The following is a 20760-nucleotide window of genomic DNA, read 5'->3' as shown; positions in this document are numbered from 1 at the left end:
TGACATTTTAAACCTTAATAAAAAATCGATACAGGGCTTTAGAATATCGATACAGTATCGGGAAATGAAATATTACGATATTTCAATGTATCGATATTTTCTTACACCCCTAATAGTTAGTGTTCATAATATTACCGCAGATCCCCAATTCAATCTGAACTATCCCTTTGAACCTGTGCAGACTTTTTGCTCAACAAATGGATAAACTAGACAACACACACACACACACACACACACACACACACACACACACACACACACACATCATAACTGCACATACATTGCACTTCTGTGGCCCCTGAAATAATTTGAGAGCCCCCTGTTCCTCACTACTGCATATTAACTCTCCGGGAGAATAACTGTGGGATTAGGAAGGGGGTGAAAAGCTAAAAACAGACTAAAGAGAGGCAGCAGAGATAAGGAAAAATATTTATGGACCAGAATGAATGTGTGCAAACCCCCAGCTCTCCCTTCACATTCTGTATCCAAATCTAACCATACATCAAGTCAACGTTTCTGAACACGGTTTCATAATGTACACAGTTTTTCTTTTTGTATCGTCAGACTAAACGACATCATCATATGCCAACTGTTTAGGCAGAAAGGMATAATGTCGGGCAGAAAAAACAGACACAGTTTAGCAAAAAAGACTGGCACTAATTGGCTTAAATTTGATCGAACATCCATTTGAATTGCAGCTTTCAGATATTTTTTAGTTCCACTCTGAATTGTAGAAGCAGAGAAGTCGGCGAGAAGCTGAAACAAATCTTTATCTTTGATTAAATGTAATCAATGGCCAACGTTAGTGACCAGATCAGCAGCTTTTGGCGAGCCCTCCCCTCCTCCTGCAGCCTGCTCAGCTACAGTACACAGTGTGCAATTATTGATGAAGGAAAGCAAAACCAACAGTAACTTGTGATGCAATCATTTGGTTGCTGCTGAGCTTTAGAGGCTGCATGCATGAGCCCAGCTGCGAACCGAAAAGAATCAAAGTGTTTGAAACAGACAAAAGTGCTGAAAACCATCCAGACAGTATTTGACTTGTGGCCCTATTGATGTGGTGGTTGATTTTAAACAAAACATCAAAACTAGATGCTTTTTCCTTTTTCTTTGTTTTCTTTTTTTAAAGCTTTAGTGTTTTGCCTCTGTACTGCATAAAGAAACTTCTGTTGGCAGTTTTGTAAACATCACATCATTTTTATCTGCAGTTTATCTTACTGTCTTTGAGTTTGAGTTCTCCTTTGAAAAAGACGTTGTGAAATGAAAATGGTGGCATGGACAGTTCTTAGTTGGTTGAAWACAGAATACTGTTATCTCTGACTGTGAAAGCTACTGAGTTACTTTCCTTTGCTTTATTTCACCAAAATAAAACTTTATGAAGTCATTTTAAACGGGAAGCTATTATTGTTTGTCATACAGAACTGCGAAGAAGCCTCGAGTTATCTCTCRTTTTTATTTACCTCCATGAAAAATGGACAGTAATGTAATTTTCTGTGCAAATGGTCAGCAAAATATCTCATGAATCACTGGAAGGATTAAAAAAAACTCTCAAAGCATGTTTTCCTGTACACCTACAGTTGATTAACATTTGAAGGCAACACCACTCAGAATGGTCAACACAGCTAACTGACCTTGCGTAACTCTAAAAAGGCTTAAGCTTGGCCTGTTTTACAGATGTTGGGGCAATATTTGGTATGGCATAGATAAGCATAATCTCCAACATTTATTGTGAGAGTTACCAGCTTCCACAACAACTTTCTTTAAAACTGTGGCATGCAAGTTGGCAGGAGATTTGCATTCCTTCAAGGAATGCCACTTTCATTTAATATTTGGATTCCAAAGACTCAGACTTGTTCTACTTTAGTTTTATTTRTTTTTTTTATGTTTGACTATCATACAACCACTCATTTCCTCCAACAAACTGAGTTGTGAGGCAAAGACAGCRCATATTTCAGTACAGTTACAGTATGTTCTGTGTTTTCCTGCAAAGATTGGACAGGTAGAGAAAAAGTAGAAAAGTGGCCTAAACAACTGATCTACAGGAGATGAACGGTAATGAAATATCGTGTTCTTGTCAAATAGTGGAAAAAGAACAACACACCTTACCTAATAGATACACGTGGATCTTCAGTTCTGTTTATTTTGTGGCAAGGCTTCATCAGAAAAGCTTAACATAAGCCGAGTTAGATCTGACATAAAAGTCCATGATAACGGGTCTTTTGTTTGGAAAATTTCATTTTTTTTAACGTGCAGGGGTAATAATAAAATAACAAGCCAACAATACAACCTGGTTGTTGCTCTGTCATGATTTAGAGCTGCATTTCAGTCAGTGGTGTTGGGGAGCTATATATCAGTGAGAACTGTACAGTCAGATTTTAATCCRCAGTAGAACACCATCTGGAAAGTGTCTTTGTTTTTCAGCAGGGCAGTGATCCAGATGTCAGTGCGGTAAAAGCATTACCTGAATGGAAACAAACAYGATGGAACACTATGAGCTACCGATTGGCCTCCTGTAAACCCGGACTTGGACATTAATGAAGCGGCGCATTTGATAGAGCACACAACAAAAAAAAGCTCAAATCTGCAGAAAAGCTTTGGAAGCTGGCAGAATTACTGCTTATTATTACTTACTTAAAGCAATTACAAAAAAAATGTGACTCAAAGAGTAAAGGTAGTCATACCAAGTATAGACAGGCTTGTTGGAATGGTACAAACTATTTTTGTTTTACTTATTGTATTTCTGTTGGGTGATATTTTCCTGGCAGTACACAAAGAAAAGAGTGGAAGCTTAAGAATATCCCTCTGTACCGTAAGGTCAGAGGAGCGGACGAAAGGTAACGAGTATGTTTGGAGGCAGCGGGGAAAGATAAAATGGGGAGTATATTAAAGAGCAAAGAATCCCAGGGTTTAAGCGAAAGCGGCTTGGAGAGAGAAAGTAAGAGAGGCAGGCTGAGTTCATGACAGACGTTCGCTGCGAGGCACAAAGAGAGAAGAAAAATAAAAGAAGGCAGGGTCACAGCATGAGGCAGGGAGCAAGGTGAGAAAAGACCCAGTGTGGCAACAAGAAAAAAGGAAATGACAGAATCACATCGTCCTCCTCACTTCCTCGAGAGTGACTTTACGTTCATGTGTGACTTTATGTGTTCGCAGTGATTCGTGGACTTGTTCCTGCATGAGACAAAGCATGGGTGGCATGTTCTTCTCACAGATAGGTTCATTTGTTTGAAGTTGATCTGTGTGGCAGCAATCCACAGGAAATGCCAGGGTGTGTTTTTTTAAGGCATGTATGTCTGTTTCTTCCCGTCTCGCTCGGCAGTTGGGCATCAGTTTCGATATGCAAGTCCGCGCTAACGCAAGACTGTTCTTATTTATATTCTTTTTATCTGCACAGGCTTGAGTTTATTCCTGAGTGGGTTGTCCAAGAGCAGGATGCGTACAGCTCTGAATAGTAAAAACTAATGTAAAACTGTTTGAAAACTGAAGTTTAAACATCTTTTCTGGGCTCACGAATTTTATTTTGGTGGTCAGATAATTCCCATTTGTTAATGTCAAAATTTAAACGTTCACTCTGTGTGGATACATACACTACACACAGCAAAATTGATCTGGCCCGCATGACTCTACCTGAGCAGCAACTCTTGGCCTACATACCACCAAGAATAGCGGCCCTGTGGTGGACAAGATGCAGTTTTCCAAAGGTGGTTCATGCATGGGCCAGCACCCGCATATACCAAACAACAACAGGGCCAGTTGTGGTACTGACAGATGTGGACCCCGAAATACAATCGGACCATTTGTGGAACACCATCTTAAAAACAGTGCCATTATTGCCAGACCTGGCCCACATCTGGTTGACAAAGCACTTGTCATGCCAGCAGTGCCAGCTTGACACCAGATCTGGTCCAAACCTCTTTGCTATTTGGGTTCTTTCAGTCACTGGTACATCTTGGCAAGAGATGATGTGATCCACCCTGGGTCCTCTCGTTAAGTTTAATTGATAATACTCCTTGGATGAACAAGACGAATTGAAACATACTCAAGAATCAAAACAGAAGCTCAGTTGTCTTTGATTCAACTTGCTGGGATTATTGTGCTCTGGTTGACTAAGAATCTACACCAGYGCACTGTGTTGCACTTTGTAACAGACATTGGAGCTGGGCGGTATGACCCAAATTTTATATCACTGTATATTCAACAATTGCACCGGTTTCATGGTATTTGACGGTATTTTTTTCCGCACAGCTCAGCTGATAATAAAATGTACAAACTTTGCTTATTGATGTTTTTCTTTTACTGTACCTCTGCATGACTGTTTCCTTCCTCTTGTACGTCATTTCATCTTTGATTGGTTGTAGACAGTAATCATGCATTTTAGTCCGATAGTGAAGGGTTGAGAAAAAATCATTATCTGGTCTATCGTTACGTGTTAATAAAACTTAAAAGGACGACTCACCTTGCACACCAGTCAACTTAGCTACACTACAAAACTACTTCCCCCCGGGCTTTTCAGAATAGAAGCACATTAAAATCTTATAACATAATATTATAACATAGTGCGTTAAATCGAACCATGCACATCACTGAAGAGTTGTTTACTACATTCAGCGATGTTAAAAATGGGATGTTTTTTTTTTTACGTCAGACCAGCTGAAACACCACCCGCTGCCAGTTGTTCCAACAATAACATTAGCATGCTAATGCGCTTAGCRGTGCTGTGAGGAAACGTGTCCCCCGGGAAACAGTTCACTGGCGGCCGCGATGAAACGTTCCGCACGTGTTCAGGCTATTTATACTGGTATTCAGAAAATTCATATCATAACAAAAATAAAAACTGGTTTTCGGTACAAAACAGTATACCGCCCAGCACTAACAGACATTCTGATTCATGATAACAGGCATGACCAGATCCTGACCAACTCTTTTAGCTACTTCTGGACCCAGCAGGAGGTTCTTTTTGCTTCCATCTCAACCCTACTAACTAAAGTCCTTTGTACCACACAGAAGCATAATTTGCAAAAACTGTTCAGCTACCCTGAGCTTTGGAACATCCATGAGTGTACGCTGTTATGAGAAGAATATGATACAGTACGTGGTGTTGATTTACTTTCCTGAAGCTTTCACCCATTCAATCATCAATCTTGATATACCGTACCTCTATTTCTATCATGAAGTTGAATTTGGTGCCTCCTCGGACCAATGAACAGTGTCAGGTCACAGGGATGTTTGGTCAAAATGGTGTAAAAATTGTTTCTTCTCTTATCATTCCCAGTGGCTGTGCCTTTTAGAAGGCTCTTTATCACCTTAGAGGAAGGTGGTTTCTCCCCACTTTTCCAAAACTAGAGGGATGGAATAGGTCTACTGTAAGTCTGATGCTGTTTCTTTTTATTTAAATTGTTCCAATTTGTGCCATTTGTCAGAGAACTTAGTTGTTACACCATCGGTATCTTCTCTGAGTAAGTACATTCTTAAATCCTTCCAGTCTATGCTCCAGCATGGATTTATACAGGGCTCTCCCTCCACCTATGTGGAATTAAAGATATTGGAAAGGTGTCATATTTTATGTGGCACCCTGCCAGGTGATCTACAACTTTGGCAGGTCCCATTTTGTCCAGGTTAATTATGTTACAAGCTCCACATTCCTTGACCTTTGCTCTTCCGTTTCTTGGAGTTCTGCTCAGGTCATTTATCTTCTCTCACTTAGATCTGCTTTCCACCATTGTCAGAAAAAAAGTCCTCCTGGGTCCTGGCATCCTTTTAAACTATCTGATCTTTTGGTTTTATTGCTCATCTTTTCATCTTTAGACTTCTGGCAAAACTCTACAGAAAATAAATTGGCCATTTTAATGTTTTCAGCTACTGATGGCAAATGTTTAAATTCAAACCTGGCCTTTTACCTTCTTTCTGCAGAAGCATTGGTTGACCCATCTCATCTTCAACTGGTGTCAGAAGGATTTTACTGAAAGGCTGAAAGTCACTGTAAATTGTGTCGCATATGTTGAAAAAGTGAAATGAGATAAAATGAATCTTTAAAAAAAAGCTCAATGGAAACAAATTCTTCAGTTATCTGTTTTCAGATAAGCCTGTAGAGTTTTGTTTAGAGCATCATCACTGAACTGAAGGCCTGCGCACAACTTGGACAACTRAAGTGCAGTATTTTCTCTTGGAATGCGTGCTGTGCAATTTCCTCCKGTGCTTGCAGCATCTAGAAGTCATGTGGCGTGCATTTTCCACATCAGTTCATTCATTGTGGGAAAGCCAAAGTTTGGATTAAGATTAAAATTTGTTTCTCTTTGCGCAGCCTTAAGTATCTCTGCACGCAAACGAGACACATTTTTAGACATTTATATCAACAAAATGAAAATAACTATCCCTTATAAATGTAACCACCCCATCCGTTTTCTTTACAAATTGAATTTTTAAAAAAGGATTGCTAGAAGTGCAGATGTTTTTTTCCTCTTTTTTAAATTGGCTGTTTTGCTTGGTATTAAATTTTGTTTTGCCTCATTTTATTCTTTCCACTTCACGTCTTGATCAAATGTAACACCGTTGCACCACAGGTGAAGGTTTCAGTGCAGAACCAGCTCATTGGGTCAAAACTCCCCAAAGTTCACCCACGTCTTAACGAGAAAAGATTGACTTTAGAGGACAGTTTAGTAAACATTCTGGACAAAAAAGTCACGGGAAAGAAGTGAAGGAAACCATCTCTGGTAAACTGGAGGAAAACATTCCTAAAATAAAGTCTAAACCCAGGGATCACCTGTCATCTACATATACTGCAGCCTTCAGATTCTGCCAAGCTGGCCTCTCCACCATTTACACATTAATTCATCCCTTCAACATCCTACATCATGTAAGAGTGGATAAACAACCCACTGCTGACAACCACCCACAAGATGGTGGGGTGAATGGGTCAGTCACTTATGACAGCACTGCTATAAAGGTGTAAATAACTTTGCAAGAGCTTAAATGCTTTCTACTCCTTTTCAGCTAGTTACAGCTAATGAGCAGGAAAATGTTTTCAGGAGTCAGGAAGAATTTCATCTGTCTTCTCTTTAAATGCATCACCATGACTTGGGCAACTTGTGAAACTGTGTGATGAATGCAAGAGRCAGGCATATGTTTACCACATGTCCCTCTCCTTTAAATACTAGTTTATTATGTGAAAATGTTTGTGAGTTTACGACCTCGTCGTTAAAACTTTAACCATGGGTGTTTTCCACTGTGGCTCAGAGTAGGTTCAATCAAGGACATCTGGATTTCTTTGTAACTTTTTGAAAACGTTTATCTTCTCTTTTGTGGGGCTTTCTCAATGCAGAACTGATAGATTWTCTGTTAGCAAAATATCTTATGAACCAATGGTTACTGAAGCTCTCAAAAACTAAAAAACTTTGCAGGTCAATTTGATTCAAGATGGTGGTCAGAGCAAATCAACCTAATGAAACACAAAAATTGCTTTAACTTTGTCACTTTTATTGACATAAAGAACAAACTGAGTGTGGTAGTAGCTGACAGTCAACCCCATCGCATACCCCTGGACTTACAGATTGTGCATCATCTTTGTTCAAAACTTTGGCATTAACTCTTGGAGTTACCGTATTTATTCAAGTATAATACATAAAATTAAATCCATAAAATCATCCATAAAGTTGGGGGTAGTACTATACTCGGATAAATATTTTTACTTATGTATTTTAACTGAAATATTGGTTTCATTCAGTCCAGAAATGAGGCCGCATCGTAAAAAGCACTTGAAGCAAGCTTACCTCTGACACTCCTCCATGCTTCAGAGCGAGATAATAACAGATCCAGGCAGGCGACATGACGTGAAAAAAGAGGGAAAAAGTATTCCTGCACCTTAGTAATGATAGCGAACTAATGACATTAGCGTGTGACCGGGCCGCTCCTCGAACAACCCGGTGTTCTGAAAAGTTTGTATCCCTGAAAAAAGTTTCCCCACCAGAGGGGGCGCTCGTGAGTAGGAAGTAATCTGCTTTTCCCCCAGAAGATGGCCCAAATCTCATGTGAAATCTCTGACTTTTGTATTAGCGCCTCCTGGTGGACTATGTGTAAAATGCCAGAATTCATATGATGCTGCTACAGCTGATATATATTTGTTGTCAAAATACCTTTTAGTACATATGTTGTTAAAATAAAATTAACAATCCAATGATCATTTTACTGATATGTATAAAGACTGCAAAGGCTGAAAAATCTTGAAGTCTGTATGAAATTGGAGGTAGTTTGAGGATTAAATTTTTTATGCTTTTTAAGCTCAGAAAAGGGGGGGATCGTATTATACATGAGATCGTATTATACACAAATAAATATGGTAATTGTGTCTGTTGGCAAAATATTTTATGAACAGCTAGAAAGATTATAATGAAACTTCTGGAGTCAGCCCAATTCAAGATGTCTACTGCAGCTAAATCAAGGATAGGCAATCCTGGTCCTCGAGGTGTTATAGTTTTAGGTAAAGTTTTAGTTTTGTTTTTGTTTTTATCTCATGTCATGTGTTTTTAGCAGCTCTTTTCCTCAGCCTTGTCACAGTCCTGCTACCCMTCCCGTCACAGATCCTCAGGTAATCAGCTCATGCAACTCACCTGTGTCCCTCTGTATTTAAGCCAGCAGTTTCCCTCAGCACTCTGCCAGTTTATCATCAGCATTCTTGTCCCATGTCCTGTCCTGATCTCGGCTCCTCGACCCCCTTCTTGTCTCTTGGTTTACCGCCTCTTGCCTCAGCCCATGTCGGATACCTTCTGCCATCTGCTCTTCTGGTAATGACCCTGTTTCTGTTTCTCGGAATCCTGCCCCTCGTCTCTCCCTTGCTCAGCACCACGACACCTCAGACTTCCTGGTTCTCGACCCCTGCCTGCCTCCCGGATTCAAGAGTTAAGTTTGCTCCTCTTAACCCGTCATATTCTCTGATCCTTCTGTGTATGACCCTCGTCTGTCGCTGGACCCCGGACCCATTTCTCGGACCCGCAACGCTCCCAAGGATTGTCGTGACATCATCGTGTTTTTCTGGAACCAAACTGACACAGTCGGTGTTTCCACACGGAGGCTCCCAGTTGACACCAGTTTAGTGGCTAAAAATACTAGTAGTATTTTGTCCCAGAGTCTTACAGCCACTAACCTGTTTTTTCTGTGTCCAGAAAACCGGACCCATGCACCTGGGTTGTTCCAGCTCCACACCAGCAATTTTAATAAAATTTGTAAACCTTTATCTGTTTTCGGGTTTTTATCAGAGCTCAAACTCAGATCCCTAACACGAGGGTYGCAGCCCTGAATGCTTTACTATTTTCCCTGCTCCAACACAACTGATTCAGTCATTTAATTATCTCCCAAGTTCTGCAGAAGCCTGATAATCACCCATTCATTAAAATCAGGTATGTTGGAGTGGAGAAACAAGCTAAATCTTTAAAAAAAATGTAAAGGTCTAAAATTCAGTCAATTTTAGAGATCTCATACTGTATAAACTTTAGTCTGGTATAGCTGAGAGTCAAACTTGATATCTAATATGAGCATTTCCAGATTGCGCAAAATCTCACAATATTGCAGTAAAACTTGATCTATAACTTTGCCATTTCTTAACATGGGRTCCTAATAAGCATAACAAGGTCTTTAATTTGTACACTCTTCCCCTCACTCAGCTCACCCAACCACCAGCTCATTTGGCCGCTATGAGCTCGAGCTGTCTGTCACTCAGTGCCCCACCTCTGGCACGCTCTCCCCTTGGATATTAAAAACTCTCTCGCACCATCTCCATCTTTAAATCACAAATGAAAACTTTTAAACATTAAGTTCAACTGCCATCTTACTTCATCTCTATGATTTTTTTTTTTTTTTCATTTTTGTTTTCCACTTCATTTTATATTGTATTTCATTGTACGGGGTTCTTGCATGACGAAGTTGCCTTCAAATAAAATGTATTGTTACAAAAATTAAAGTATAAGAATGCAAGATAAATTTTTACATGCATTCATCAGCCGTGCCAGATTTAAATAGGCGTGACAAAYGTTGAGAAACACTGACTTTGCAGCCTTCTCTGCATGTTTACAGTGGTTCTGTACAAACCACATCAAATATGGGGTTGGATTTAAGCAGTTTTTCCACGTCTGGCTGCCTATGTCAATCGCCAATAAACTTCAGTCAGGCTGAAAAGGTTAAAGACTGAGACAAAATGATAAAACAGCTGTAGTTGTCAAAGGAAAAATGAGCTTCAGCCTCGCTGAGAATGTTCTTTTTTAACTTGACGTTTTGTTATCAACTTTAGCTCTGGTGTCATATGACTTCAGTACTAGATTAGAAATGTTTTAGCAGTAGAAAAGATGAGGCTTAAATCAGGCTGGCTGGTACAGTATGCAATGCCATAAAGGTACAAAATAAAAGTTTTTGACATTGTCAGGATTAACAAAAATGTGCAACAACTTTGGCCAAGCTTTTATTGTTATTTTTGAAAACAGACAGGTCAAAAATGTACCCAACAGCATCCAAAAAGGTCAGTAACAATGTGAAGAAGGAGTTTTCTCCTTGAACTGCCGTGGGTATAAAATCCTGTCAGGAAAAAAAAGAAGCTGTCAAGACTTGGTTATCCCTTCATCCCCCCCTTTTTTTCCCCAAACGCTCCTCTCCATCGTAGTCTCCTTCATCCCTTCATCCCTGTACCTAACTCCCATCAAACCTCATTCTGACTGACAGCCGTCCCTGTGAGGCCTTGTTGTCTAAGAAACACACACATACACACACAGTCACAAAGCCATCTGATCCGACGCCGTGGCTCCCCGTCAGCGGTGCCCCTTCTGCGTTGCGCTGCGTTCTGACAGGCCGCTGTTGGTTTGTGTTAGCCTGTGAATGTTTTCAGAGCTTCAGGGGTCAGCGCTACACAGCAGCCTCAGCACCCAGATGTGGACTCGCTGACGTGTCCGGTCGAGCAGAAAGCACAGGGAACATTCACGCCTGTGTGCACGAGCTGATAATAAACACCTGCGTGTGCGTGGGCCCGAACAGAGCAGCATGTCGAGGCTGCATGTGTGAGTTGCTTAAGTTGGCCTAATTAGATGCTGTGGGGATTGAGCAAACAACAATGAAAAGGCCTCTTGTGCAGTTTCTTTCAAAATCATCCTTTTGGTTTTCTTTTTTTTTTACATTTTAGGAACTGTTAAGCAAATGCGTAACATCAGGAACTGTTGGGTGCTTAGACGATATAACCTATATGAATGATTAAACAGAAGAAACTTGACGGATGGATATTCAGACAGAAACAAAGTAAATCCCCCTATTGGCTCAGAAGTAGACAAAGAAACTGCCAGCTGACGTTGTTGAGATCAACAAAGTAAAACAACTAAACGGATGAAAGCAAGTGAGATGAAAGGAGATGAAAAATCTGCTCAGACAAAGAAAATAGTCATACTTTTGAAATTCAATAAAGCTGAAAAATGTTGGAATAGCAAACCTTCCACCAGGGAGAACAATAAGAGAACTGAGTAGTTGATGTGTGTTTGTGGAAGTGTGTGTGTACTTGTTTTTTATGGTTTTTTATGCTTTATAAGAATGTATAATCGCTTGCTTTATCAGGACTAGTAGTCTTTATGGGGCCCAATACGAGCATTTTTACAAGTACTCGTACTCATACAAAATGCCCCAATACTGATATCCCTATCAATACTTGGATACCAGTGTCAATACTGAAAAGACTGTTGGTTTACATTTAAAGTGAAAAGTTTTTCAGTTCCACATTTAAAAATGATATGCAAGTTGAAATAAAACCATTTTTTATTTTAAAATGTTGCTACAGTATACATGATATCGTTAATTGATGTGATGCAATCAGATGAGCTGTAGGTCAATAAGGAAGGAGATCCACCTTGTTCTAAATTTTAAAATGTTTTAAATTTAATTAAAGTCATTGTGTAATGTTTAGGTTCTAAGTCAGTAAGTACTCAGTATCAGTACTTGGAATTGGCAAGTGCCCAAACTGAATGAAGTACTCATACTCACAGCATGGTTAAATAAAAAAATATATATTATTGTTCTGAAATATTTAGACCAACTGGAGTACATTCAGACGAATTTTCACCACTAAACAGCCAAAACACAAGAATAAACAAATATATCCTTATTTCTTTCAAAGCATTAACATTTCACACAGCTTATAAAACCACCAGCAGTGAAAAAAAAAAGTTTTTCACTTACTTATGATGCATTTTCGTCCTCAAATATGACGAAATTAGCGACTCAAAATGGCCGACCGGAAGTGTTTTTATCCAAACATTTTTACTTCTCCTGGCCACAAAAATCACTCTTCCATGTCTTGAAGCACTTGAAACACTTAATAACAAATATATTTTCATCTTATCAGCATGTTTATTCGGCTAACTGGCCAAAAAACTATGGAAAAAAAAAACGTTTTCCTGTGAGCGTGGCTTTCTTCGTTAGCATAGCACGACTGCCTAAATATGGCGACCTACTCCGTGTGTAGCTTGTGCCGTCACTAAACAAAGTTCCCACCCCATCAATATACTGTATATGCCAAATGAAAGATATGGTGATTGGCTACACAGCTGTGTCATCAGAACGAAGCTCTGAGCTGATTGGCCAATTCTACAGTCAATCTAACCCAGGATGACGGAAACCGGAAGTTGGTCACTTCTCATATATTATTGGTTCTGGACAGCTGATACTTGAACCCAGTTGGTCAAATGAGGTGTCAGTCGAAAGAGGAAGGCCTAGACATCCATTTTGATGCATTGAACACAGACACAGGTTGAACAGAGACACAAAAAGACGTTTTAAAATAAAACGAACCAAAAACGGCATCCTGGCGTTCCGCTGAATGTTAACAGGCTGTCTCCTTAATGTCTTGAATGTTTGGAGGGTAGTTCTTAATGTCCTCAGGTGAGTCGCACCTGACGCAGTCATCTCACTTGAGTTTTGAACATGTCCAAAAAAATCTAATTCCTGTCTAATTCCTGTTGCAAGCATCTGCAACCTGACACAAAAGAGCTTCAGCTGTATTCCGAGACCTGCACGGGAGCACTATATGACAAAACATGTCCAGGTCTAAGAGACAAAGTCTAAATCTGCCTATTTTCATTTCAAACGTTTATTCTGGTACATTAGATTGTAAATATGAAGGTGGCTGCCAAAGTGGGTACAAAGCGAGCCAAAGCGAGTATGATGTGGGTGGAGCTTGGCAATGAGATAATGTACACAGCCAAGAATACAGCTCTGCAAGTCCTTAATGGGAAATATGACTTGCTGGTCAATTAGATGCAAGCATTCAGAATTCAGTGAGAAAACAACTTAAAATAGGCCTGTTTTCTCATCATTTTGTAGCCTCAGCTAGTCTTCAACAGTTGCAACATAGTGAGAAGGGGCCTTTAGGTGTGAACTGAGTTTCGGTTAGAGTTAGACATGTACTGGTGGTGGGTAAGGCAGGTGTGGAGTCTGGACTTTATTTAGTGTATCTGTGTTTGTCTGTRTGAACCACAAGCAAGAAGACAAAAAATCCGTTTATGCCTCGTTACTTTTGTCAAAGCACAGCTGCTGTCCCATAAAAGCCCCCCCCCCCCCCCATTTATAACCTGAACATCAAAAATCATCTGTTGGAGGTCTTCATGGTCCATTCCAGGGTTCTAGTTTGGATTGTGATGCTACTGAGCTGTGAAAATATCCTTGTGACAGAAACAAATCGAAATCGGGCGTCACATCATTTCGTGTGCATCCATTTGCTTTCATCTTCTGCATTTGATCGTTATTGTACACAGGACGCAGTCACAGTTTTCTCTCTTAGCCATCTGTTTTCTTTTCCACTCTATGCATGGAAACACTTCCTTAAAATCCCGTAGAGGAAAGGAGCCAAGTTGCTTTAAGCTGTCCACTAAGTCTAAGCTGTGTGTCCAGGATGTGTCTGAGGCAGCGCTCGCCGCTCTGTCTGTTTGCTCAGCTTCAGCCAAGCTCATTCTAGTTTTTGCAACTTTTTTTCCCCCTTCTTCTATCCTTGCTCCTCTTTTTAGCAAAAAAAAAAAAAGCAGTTTTGTTTATGAGCTTTGACAGAAATAGCAGGATAGTTTAAATCTAAAGAAGCATACGTTACTGTATATCAAGCCCCCGTGGATGCGCCTGGTAAAGAGAATGTATTTGTGAAAAAAGTATTGATCCAAGCAGGCCAAAACCAGTCTTAAGTTTGAAGTTTATGAAGATTAGCTTTTCCTCCCTTCTCATTTCTCTTCTCTTTTACCCTTATCCTCTCCCTCCCTCTGCTCGCCTGCCTGCCTGCTGCTTACAAACACACAGCTCATTTTTGTCCCGTCGCCTTGCCTGCTCACTGGAGCCTGCGAGGACCTGAGGACACACATGTGGCGGTCTGCCAACCTGTGTGTGTGTGTGTGTGTGTTTCAGATCACTGGTGTCTTTATCCACCAGCTGTGTTTGTGAGTTTGCATCGGTCCGAGCTGAGTTCTGAAAACAGAAGTATCCTAATCAAGTGACTCCACCTTCACATACAGATTCACATAAATTAATTTACGTATTGATTCGGTGATTATCTCATGCCACACACACACGTACTCACACACTGTGAAAGTTTTACTGTGAGTGTGTGGTCGAGTGAATTACGTGTAGGAAGAGAGCTGGGTAGTAACCKCATCGGTCTTGCTAATTGAGTTATACTTTCCCCATTTACTCAGTAAGTTTTCTGTGTAAAAGAGGAAACTTTGCTGCTTTGCATTTCGTTCAGCATTTTCCAACAAGTTTATTGATTCAGGGACAGCCAAGGCCAACTGAATTCCAAACAGCAAGCATTTTATCCCCGGCTCCTTGTGTGCGTAGCTTGTTGGTGTAAAAATATTTGAAATGTTTTGTTGTTGGCCACTGCTGAAAAGAAAAAAAAGGCAGGTGATGATGTGTGGGTGTGTGTGTCTACCTCTTCAACGCCTGGTTGGATTTAATGAAACTTTCAAGAATAAATCACTGGATGTACATTTACATTTGATAAATCCCATCCAAGATGGGCACCACAGCTGGTAAAACTTGTCCAACATAAAAAGGGTTGTACCCAAGTCAACTTTACACACGATGAACCAGTGGTGGGCACTAGTCCCCTAAAGAGCAAATTGCAAACTTAATTTTCTTGTTTGCTCTTTTGTGCTTTTACCACTTTTTTGATCTGATTGTGGACTTGCACTTTCAAAATTTGAAAAATAGTGCTAATTTAATTATTTAATTATGTGCTGACCATCATTATGTTTAACAGCAGACGGAGAAGGCTGTCTCAAGTCAATACCAATCCCTCAGATGTCTTGTTTATTCACAGATGCTATACATTCTAGCTCAGTTTCCCAATCCTGGTCCTCAAGGACCCCTATCCAGCATGTTTTACTTGTTCTCCTGCTATTCAACAGGTCTTCAGAAGATTGTTAATCACTCATTCATTCAAACCAGGTGTGTCAAATCAGGGAAACATCTAAACATGCAGGACAGGAGTTCTTGAGGACCAGGTTTGGGACCCACTGCTTTAATACATGCTATCTGATTCATTATTTATAAATAAATGGCAAAGAATCAATGGCTTCCAGAGGCAACACAAAAAAACCCATAAAACTAAGCCAATATTATACTTTGAAAATGTTGCACCAAGCTCAGAGAAGCTTGAGGCGTTTCTCAACATTTAAAGCAGTGGTTCCCAACCCTGGTCCTCAAGGACTCCTGTGCATGTTTTAATTGTTTCCCTAATTCGACACACCTGGTTTGAATGAATAAGTGATTAATCAGTAACTGGAGCCATAACAGAAGTAGGAAAAAGTTTAAATTCATGCTCTAATTTGAAGTTAAGACGGTTTCCTGTTTTTCGTATTTTTGCTTCCTGTCACCAATCCGTCCTGTACCCAGAAAGCATCGCTTCAGTTCTCCAATAAACAGTTYAGTGCTTTAGAACTTGCACAACTAACTTTTGGATTAGCACTGCCCACCACTGCAATAATCCACTATTTAGTGTGGTAGTAGCTAAGAGTCACCCCAACACAGCATCGGAGCGTTCCACTTTGCCATTAATGTAGGGCTGGACGATATGGCTAAAATGTATTCATGACTATGTAAGAAAATTTTAATGTTCGTTTACTGAAATTGTGTCTTACCCAGGTATAAACCATATGAATGTTGAATTGCCATACAAACTCCAGTACTGGGTTCTAAATGATGGTTTATTGTTCACGGCTGAAGCAACAACCAGCACTGTCGGAACGCCGGAAGTGCAGCTCATTTTAACATGTCTCAGTGTATCGTACGCCCCCTACAGGCCTACAGCTGAGTCGCAGACACTCCAACATAATCACTTTCCTTATGGTTCATTAACGTTTCTTCAACTAGTCATAATTTATTGTTTATCTTAAATATGTGTTTCAGATAGTCAGTAACTTATTGCAGATATCTTGATTTAAATCTGATGTAATTTATACTGTATGCTATTAAATATATCTCAAATAGGTATTTTGCTTTGACAAAATGTATATCAATAAATATATCAAAGTTGAATAATTGTCCAGCACTATGTTAACGTTTTTAGTCAACAGCAACATATGTTGTAAAGCAGTTATTAAATTTTGACTCAAACTCACAGAAAATAATCAGTGAATTTACATTTACAGCTGATTAAGTTTTAGAGTCGTCCCATATCGAGATGGACACCACCACTGATCAACACAAATCTAAGTCAATTTTAAAGATGCTGAGCTAAAATTTGTTGTGTTCTGAGATGTTCGTAATCAACACATACTCCGAGCACTAACAGAGATTTTGCATGTGATCATAATGTTATTTCCCTCAAGGAATGATAGGTTTTTAACTTTGTAACTGCTTATAATAAATGTTTTTCAGACAACATCCTCCAAAGCATTGTGCCTGTGTGGGATTGTCTCATCTACCAACTCTGCCTCTTATTCACTGATGGAAACCTTCCCTCCTCGGTGACCTGCTTTCTCTTCTCTCTTCCTGTTCATTTGTCCTGTAGGTGTAGCCGAGGTGATAGTTCTGGTGGGRGGGCGTCAGGCTATTGGGATGAACCAGCGCTCCTTGACAGCAGTCACATGTTTTAACCCCCAGAACAGTAAGTGGTACCCACTGGCCAGCCTGCCCTTCTACGAYCGTGAGTTCTTCAGCGTCATCTCAGCGGGAGACAACATCTACCTGACAGGTGAGCTAAATGGGCCGCACTCAYGGTGCTACTGCAAGCTTTTCTGCAGGCTTTTAATGACTCAGAGCAGGAGGAGGAGGAAAGGTTGCAGCACTGCGTGTCCTGCTGCAGTTAAGGAAAGTTATGGCTGCGGTCATAGTGTTGGTAATATCTCGCTAATATCAGATGAACTCTGCTCCTTATAACTAACTCTGGTAAGTCCCAACCTGCAGCTTAATAGGATTAGTTCTCRCACTCCGTTGGTCCAGAAATATTCTCAACTGGTCAGAGCCAAGATTTTCTTCTTTGAAATACCCGCTGATAGCCATTGACACTGAAAATAAAACTCCTCCACATTCCTCCTGATTGAAAGCAATATTAGACAATATCAATCCTCCAAAGAGTGGACCTAATGTAGTCTTCTTTTTATGAGTCATTTATTTATGATGAATAAAAACAACAGAGGAGAGTTTAAAAGATGGAGAATTCTGCCTGAAGTCATCTTAACAAAACCAATTGTCATAGCAAAACAGTTAGACATTTATATACAATTATCATGAGCATGAATTAGATTTTTTTTTCTTTCTATTAGGGCTTGCCAATTCAAATGAATAGGAGAGCAGAGGAATGCATTGCTCAGCAGTTTTAATAGATATGAAGCTGAAATTTGCAGGGTTGGTAGCTGAGAGCTAACTCAACACATTCTAAATGCTAATCATAAGTTTAAGCTAACYGCTAATGCTAATTATAGATAAAGATATGATTCAGCCATTTTTAGACAAAAAGCTGAAAACTAGTTTGGTAGGAGCCAAGAACAAGCTTTGACAAATTCTGAAWATATAATATAATATTCAAGATGGCCACCAGAGCTAATTGGAAACTGCAGTTACTTAACCGTTTTATGAAATATTGGGCTGAAGTTTTGTGTGGTGGTAGCTGAGAACTAGCCTGGTAAAAACCAGACCCTTGTCCTTCRCTTTGCTTCGTACGAGGGTCTGGACTYGCTGCTATAGAGAAGCGATTCTTGCTGGAGGCGTGGCCTCTGCTGAAGTGTGTGTGTCGCTGTGAAGGAGGCTAAGCTAAGACGCTAACCAGAAATCGCGTGTGCTTAAACAACCCTACTGAGAGGAGAMATATACCAACGAGACGACTGTGAATGAGAGCTGCTGCTTTGTCAGACAAATTTATTTTAATTATTTTAATTTGGAAGTCTTATCGACACGGACTGGCTTCATTCACTTCCTCCACTGCCATTGCTAACTAACTAGCCGACACTGCGCAGAACATCGACATCATTCAAAACTCCGCCTTCTGTTTGCTGATTGGCCCAGGTGAAATAAACTACAAGCAGACACTGCGCAGAAAACCGACGTTCTGTTCTCTGATTGGTTCGGCTAAAAATCTGCCAGTGAAATCCTTGTCTATGGGAGAAGTCCCAGACGGAGCAGAGAAGGGAAACTAGAATTGAGCGGAGCTGCGTAGAAAGGCAAGGGCCAGGCTAGCTGAGAACAATCATCACATACGAATTCAAAATYCAAGATGGCCGCCATCGCTAAAATGTAAAACTGACTGTAATGCAGCCCTTTTTAGACATATAATGWAGAAATTTTGTTTGGTGGTACCTGCTAACAATCCTCATCGTATAATGAATTCCAATCAAATATCCAAGATGGACTYCATAGCAGAATGGAAGAACTGACCATAGGTTGGGCATTTTTAGCGATRCTGAGGTAAAATGTCAGTAACAGAAAAGTCAAATCTTTATTTAAATTAGACACCATGTACCAAGCTCTTTGATAGTTACTCCAGGAACTATTCTAGTTATTTTGGCTGATCCCTCTTCAGGAGTCATCACATTGAGTTGTTTCCTGACAGGACCTGGGGTGATTTAAGTCTTTTCTTTGTGAGTCAGACAGCAAAACATAAAGCATCTTGATTTTTTTTTATGATTTTTTTTTTCTGTTTGGGATTTGAGGATTTGAACATTTTTTTATTCTGCTGTCAGTGTGACACAGCAGAGTGAACCCCTCGCTTCTTGTGACCTTTCTGAAACATTTAGAGTTYTAAAGAGACAACAAACTGATCCATATGTTGCTGTGAAAGGTYTCCTCAGTCAAACACTGCAGACATGTTTCATGTCTTTTAGCAAGAGACGTTCTTGTGYGGAACATCTTGGTTTCTTTTTCTTTTGGCTTCCTCTGCCCCCTTTACATTTTACCAACGTTTTCTGCATTCTACCTTTTCCCCCACTGTGCCCTCCCTCTATGTGACGCCTTCACGTCACTCCTTCAGAGGTAAACTGAATTTCTCCCTCCACAGTCCATTTGTGCAAAAATCTTGCACGCTTCTCAGACCTTCACATCGCACCGTGGAACTGCAACAGGATTTGTCCTGCGTGTACTCCTCCTCTCCCGCTCCTTTCATATAAATGTAAATTTGTGTTTGGGCTTTGGAACAGGTCTGCATGTGTCTGCAGGGAGTCACGCAGCCAGTGGGGAAATCAGGGCTGCTCGAGTCGGCCAATCAACAGGCTCCGGTCTGTAACCTTCCTCTCGAGCTGCACGGGGTCACTGAGCCACGGCTGGGTGTTGCAAGTCAGGCGGTGCAGCCAACAGGTCTGATTTGTAGAGAGCTGAAACAAGCATGGTTTTCTTGGCTGGCTGGTTGAGTAGTCAACACAGCAGCAAACAACTTTTTGTCAGTTCAAGCTGTTCAAGTCTCTCTCATTGATGGAAAAATTTTTTTTATACAACTTATGAGTAGGTGGACTAATGTATGAAATAAGTCTTGTGTGCAGCATATATTCTATTTGCAAATATTAGATTCTATAATTTAACTCAGACGTGTGAACTTGATTTGGTTGCTTCTGAAATGCTAATATGATAAAATTTCTGAGAAGTGATGTTGATGTTTTCATAAACATGACAGTAAATTTTGTCATTATTTTGTGAAAGAATTCATTTTCTTCTTCTTATTATTATTATTATTGTAAGAAAATACGTGTTCAATAACGGCTGAAGTCAGGTGAAAACACAAGTGTTAAATAAAATGATCTGTGATAAGAAATAAATGCCATACAACATCAGAATTCTGGAGTGGGGGTTTATTCAGCCATGAGCTGGCAAGTCAACCCACACACTGAAAGTCAAAACAGGAAGTCGGCCAATAAATACAGGATCTTCAATGCCCGGGTTCGCCCCTGCTGGCCTACAGCTGAATCACAGGCATTCCAACATACAGCCCTCAACTCTAATGTTAATACAGCTTCAATTATGTGTTGTTATATTCGGACATGTATCTACACTATTAACACATTGTAAGAAATATAACAAACATTATAAAGGTATTATAAAATAGAAAACCCTAACTCTGTGTTGTATTTAATCAGTACTAAACTATAAATTTCTTCACTGTTATGGTGGGACTTGAAGCACTGACTCCAGCTGCAGTCCACACCTTGACAATCTATCAGTCTTAGGTAATCTTAATATTTTCTGAGAGACTAATTTTGGGGGATTAGTATGTTATATTCATCATACAGAGATGTACCTGTAGAGGTTAATATCACCTGTACACTTTATTTAGTTAAATAA

The 20760-nt window shown here is 40.0% G+C and overlaps 1 protein-coding gene across 1 annotated transcript in view; it reads left to right on the top strand.

Annotated features, from left to right (window-relative positions):
• Window positions 1–20760, top strand: part of klhl29 (kelch like family member 29) — a gene marked incomplete at its 3' end in the record, with an annotated part of 392046 nt that overhangs the window by 303890 nt on the left and 67396 nt on the right. Inside the window, 1 exon segment of the mRNA XM_014020080.1 lies at window positions 17017–17188. Within this exon segment, the coding sequence (XP_013875534.1) occupies window positions 17017–17188 (172 nt within the window).

This window comes from Austrofundulus limnaeus, unplaced genomic scaffold (genome assembly GCF_001266775.1).
Source record: "Austrofundulus limnaeus strain Quisiro unplaced genomic scaffold, Austrofundulus_limnaeus-1.0 Scaffold239, whole genome shotgun sequence".
NCBI classification, from domain to species: domain Eukaryota; kingdom Metazoa; phylum Chordata; class Actinopteri; order Cyprinodontiformes; family Rivulidae; genus Austrofundulus; species Austrofundulus limnaeus.
Note: the sequence above shows the minus strand (reverse complement) of the source record. Positions and strands in the feature narration are given on the sequence as shown.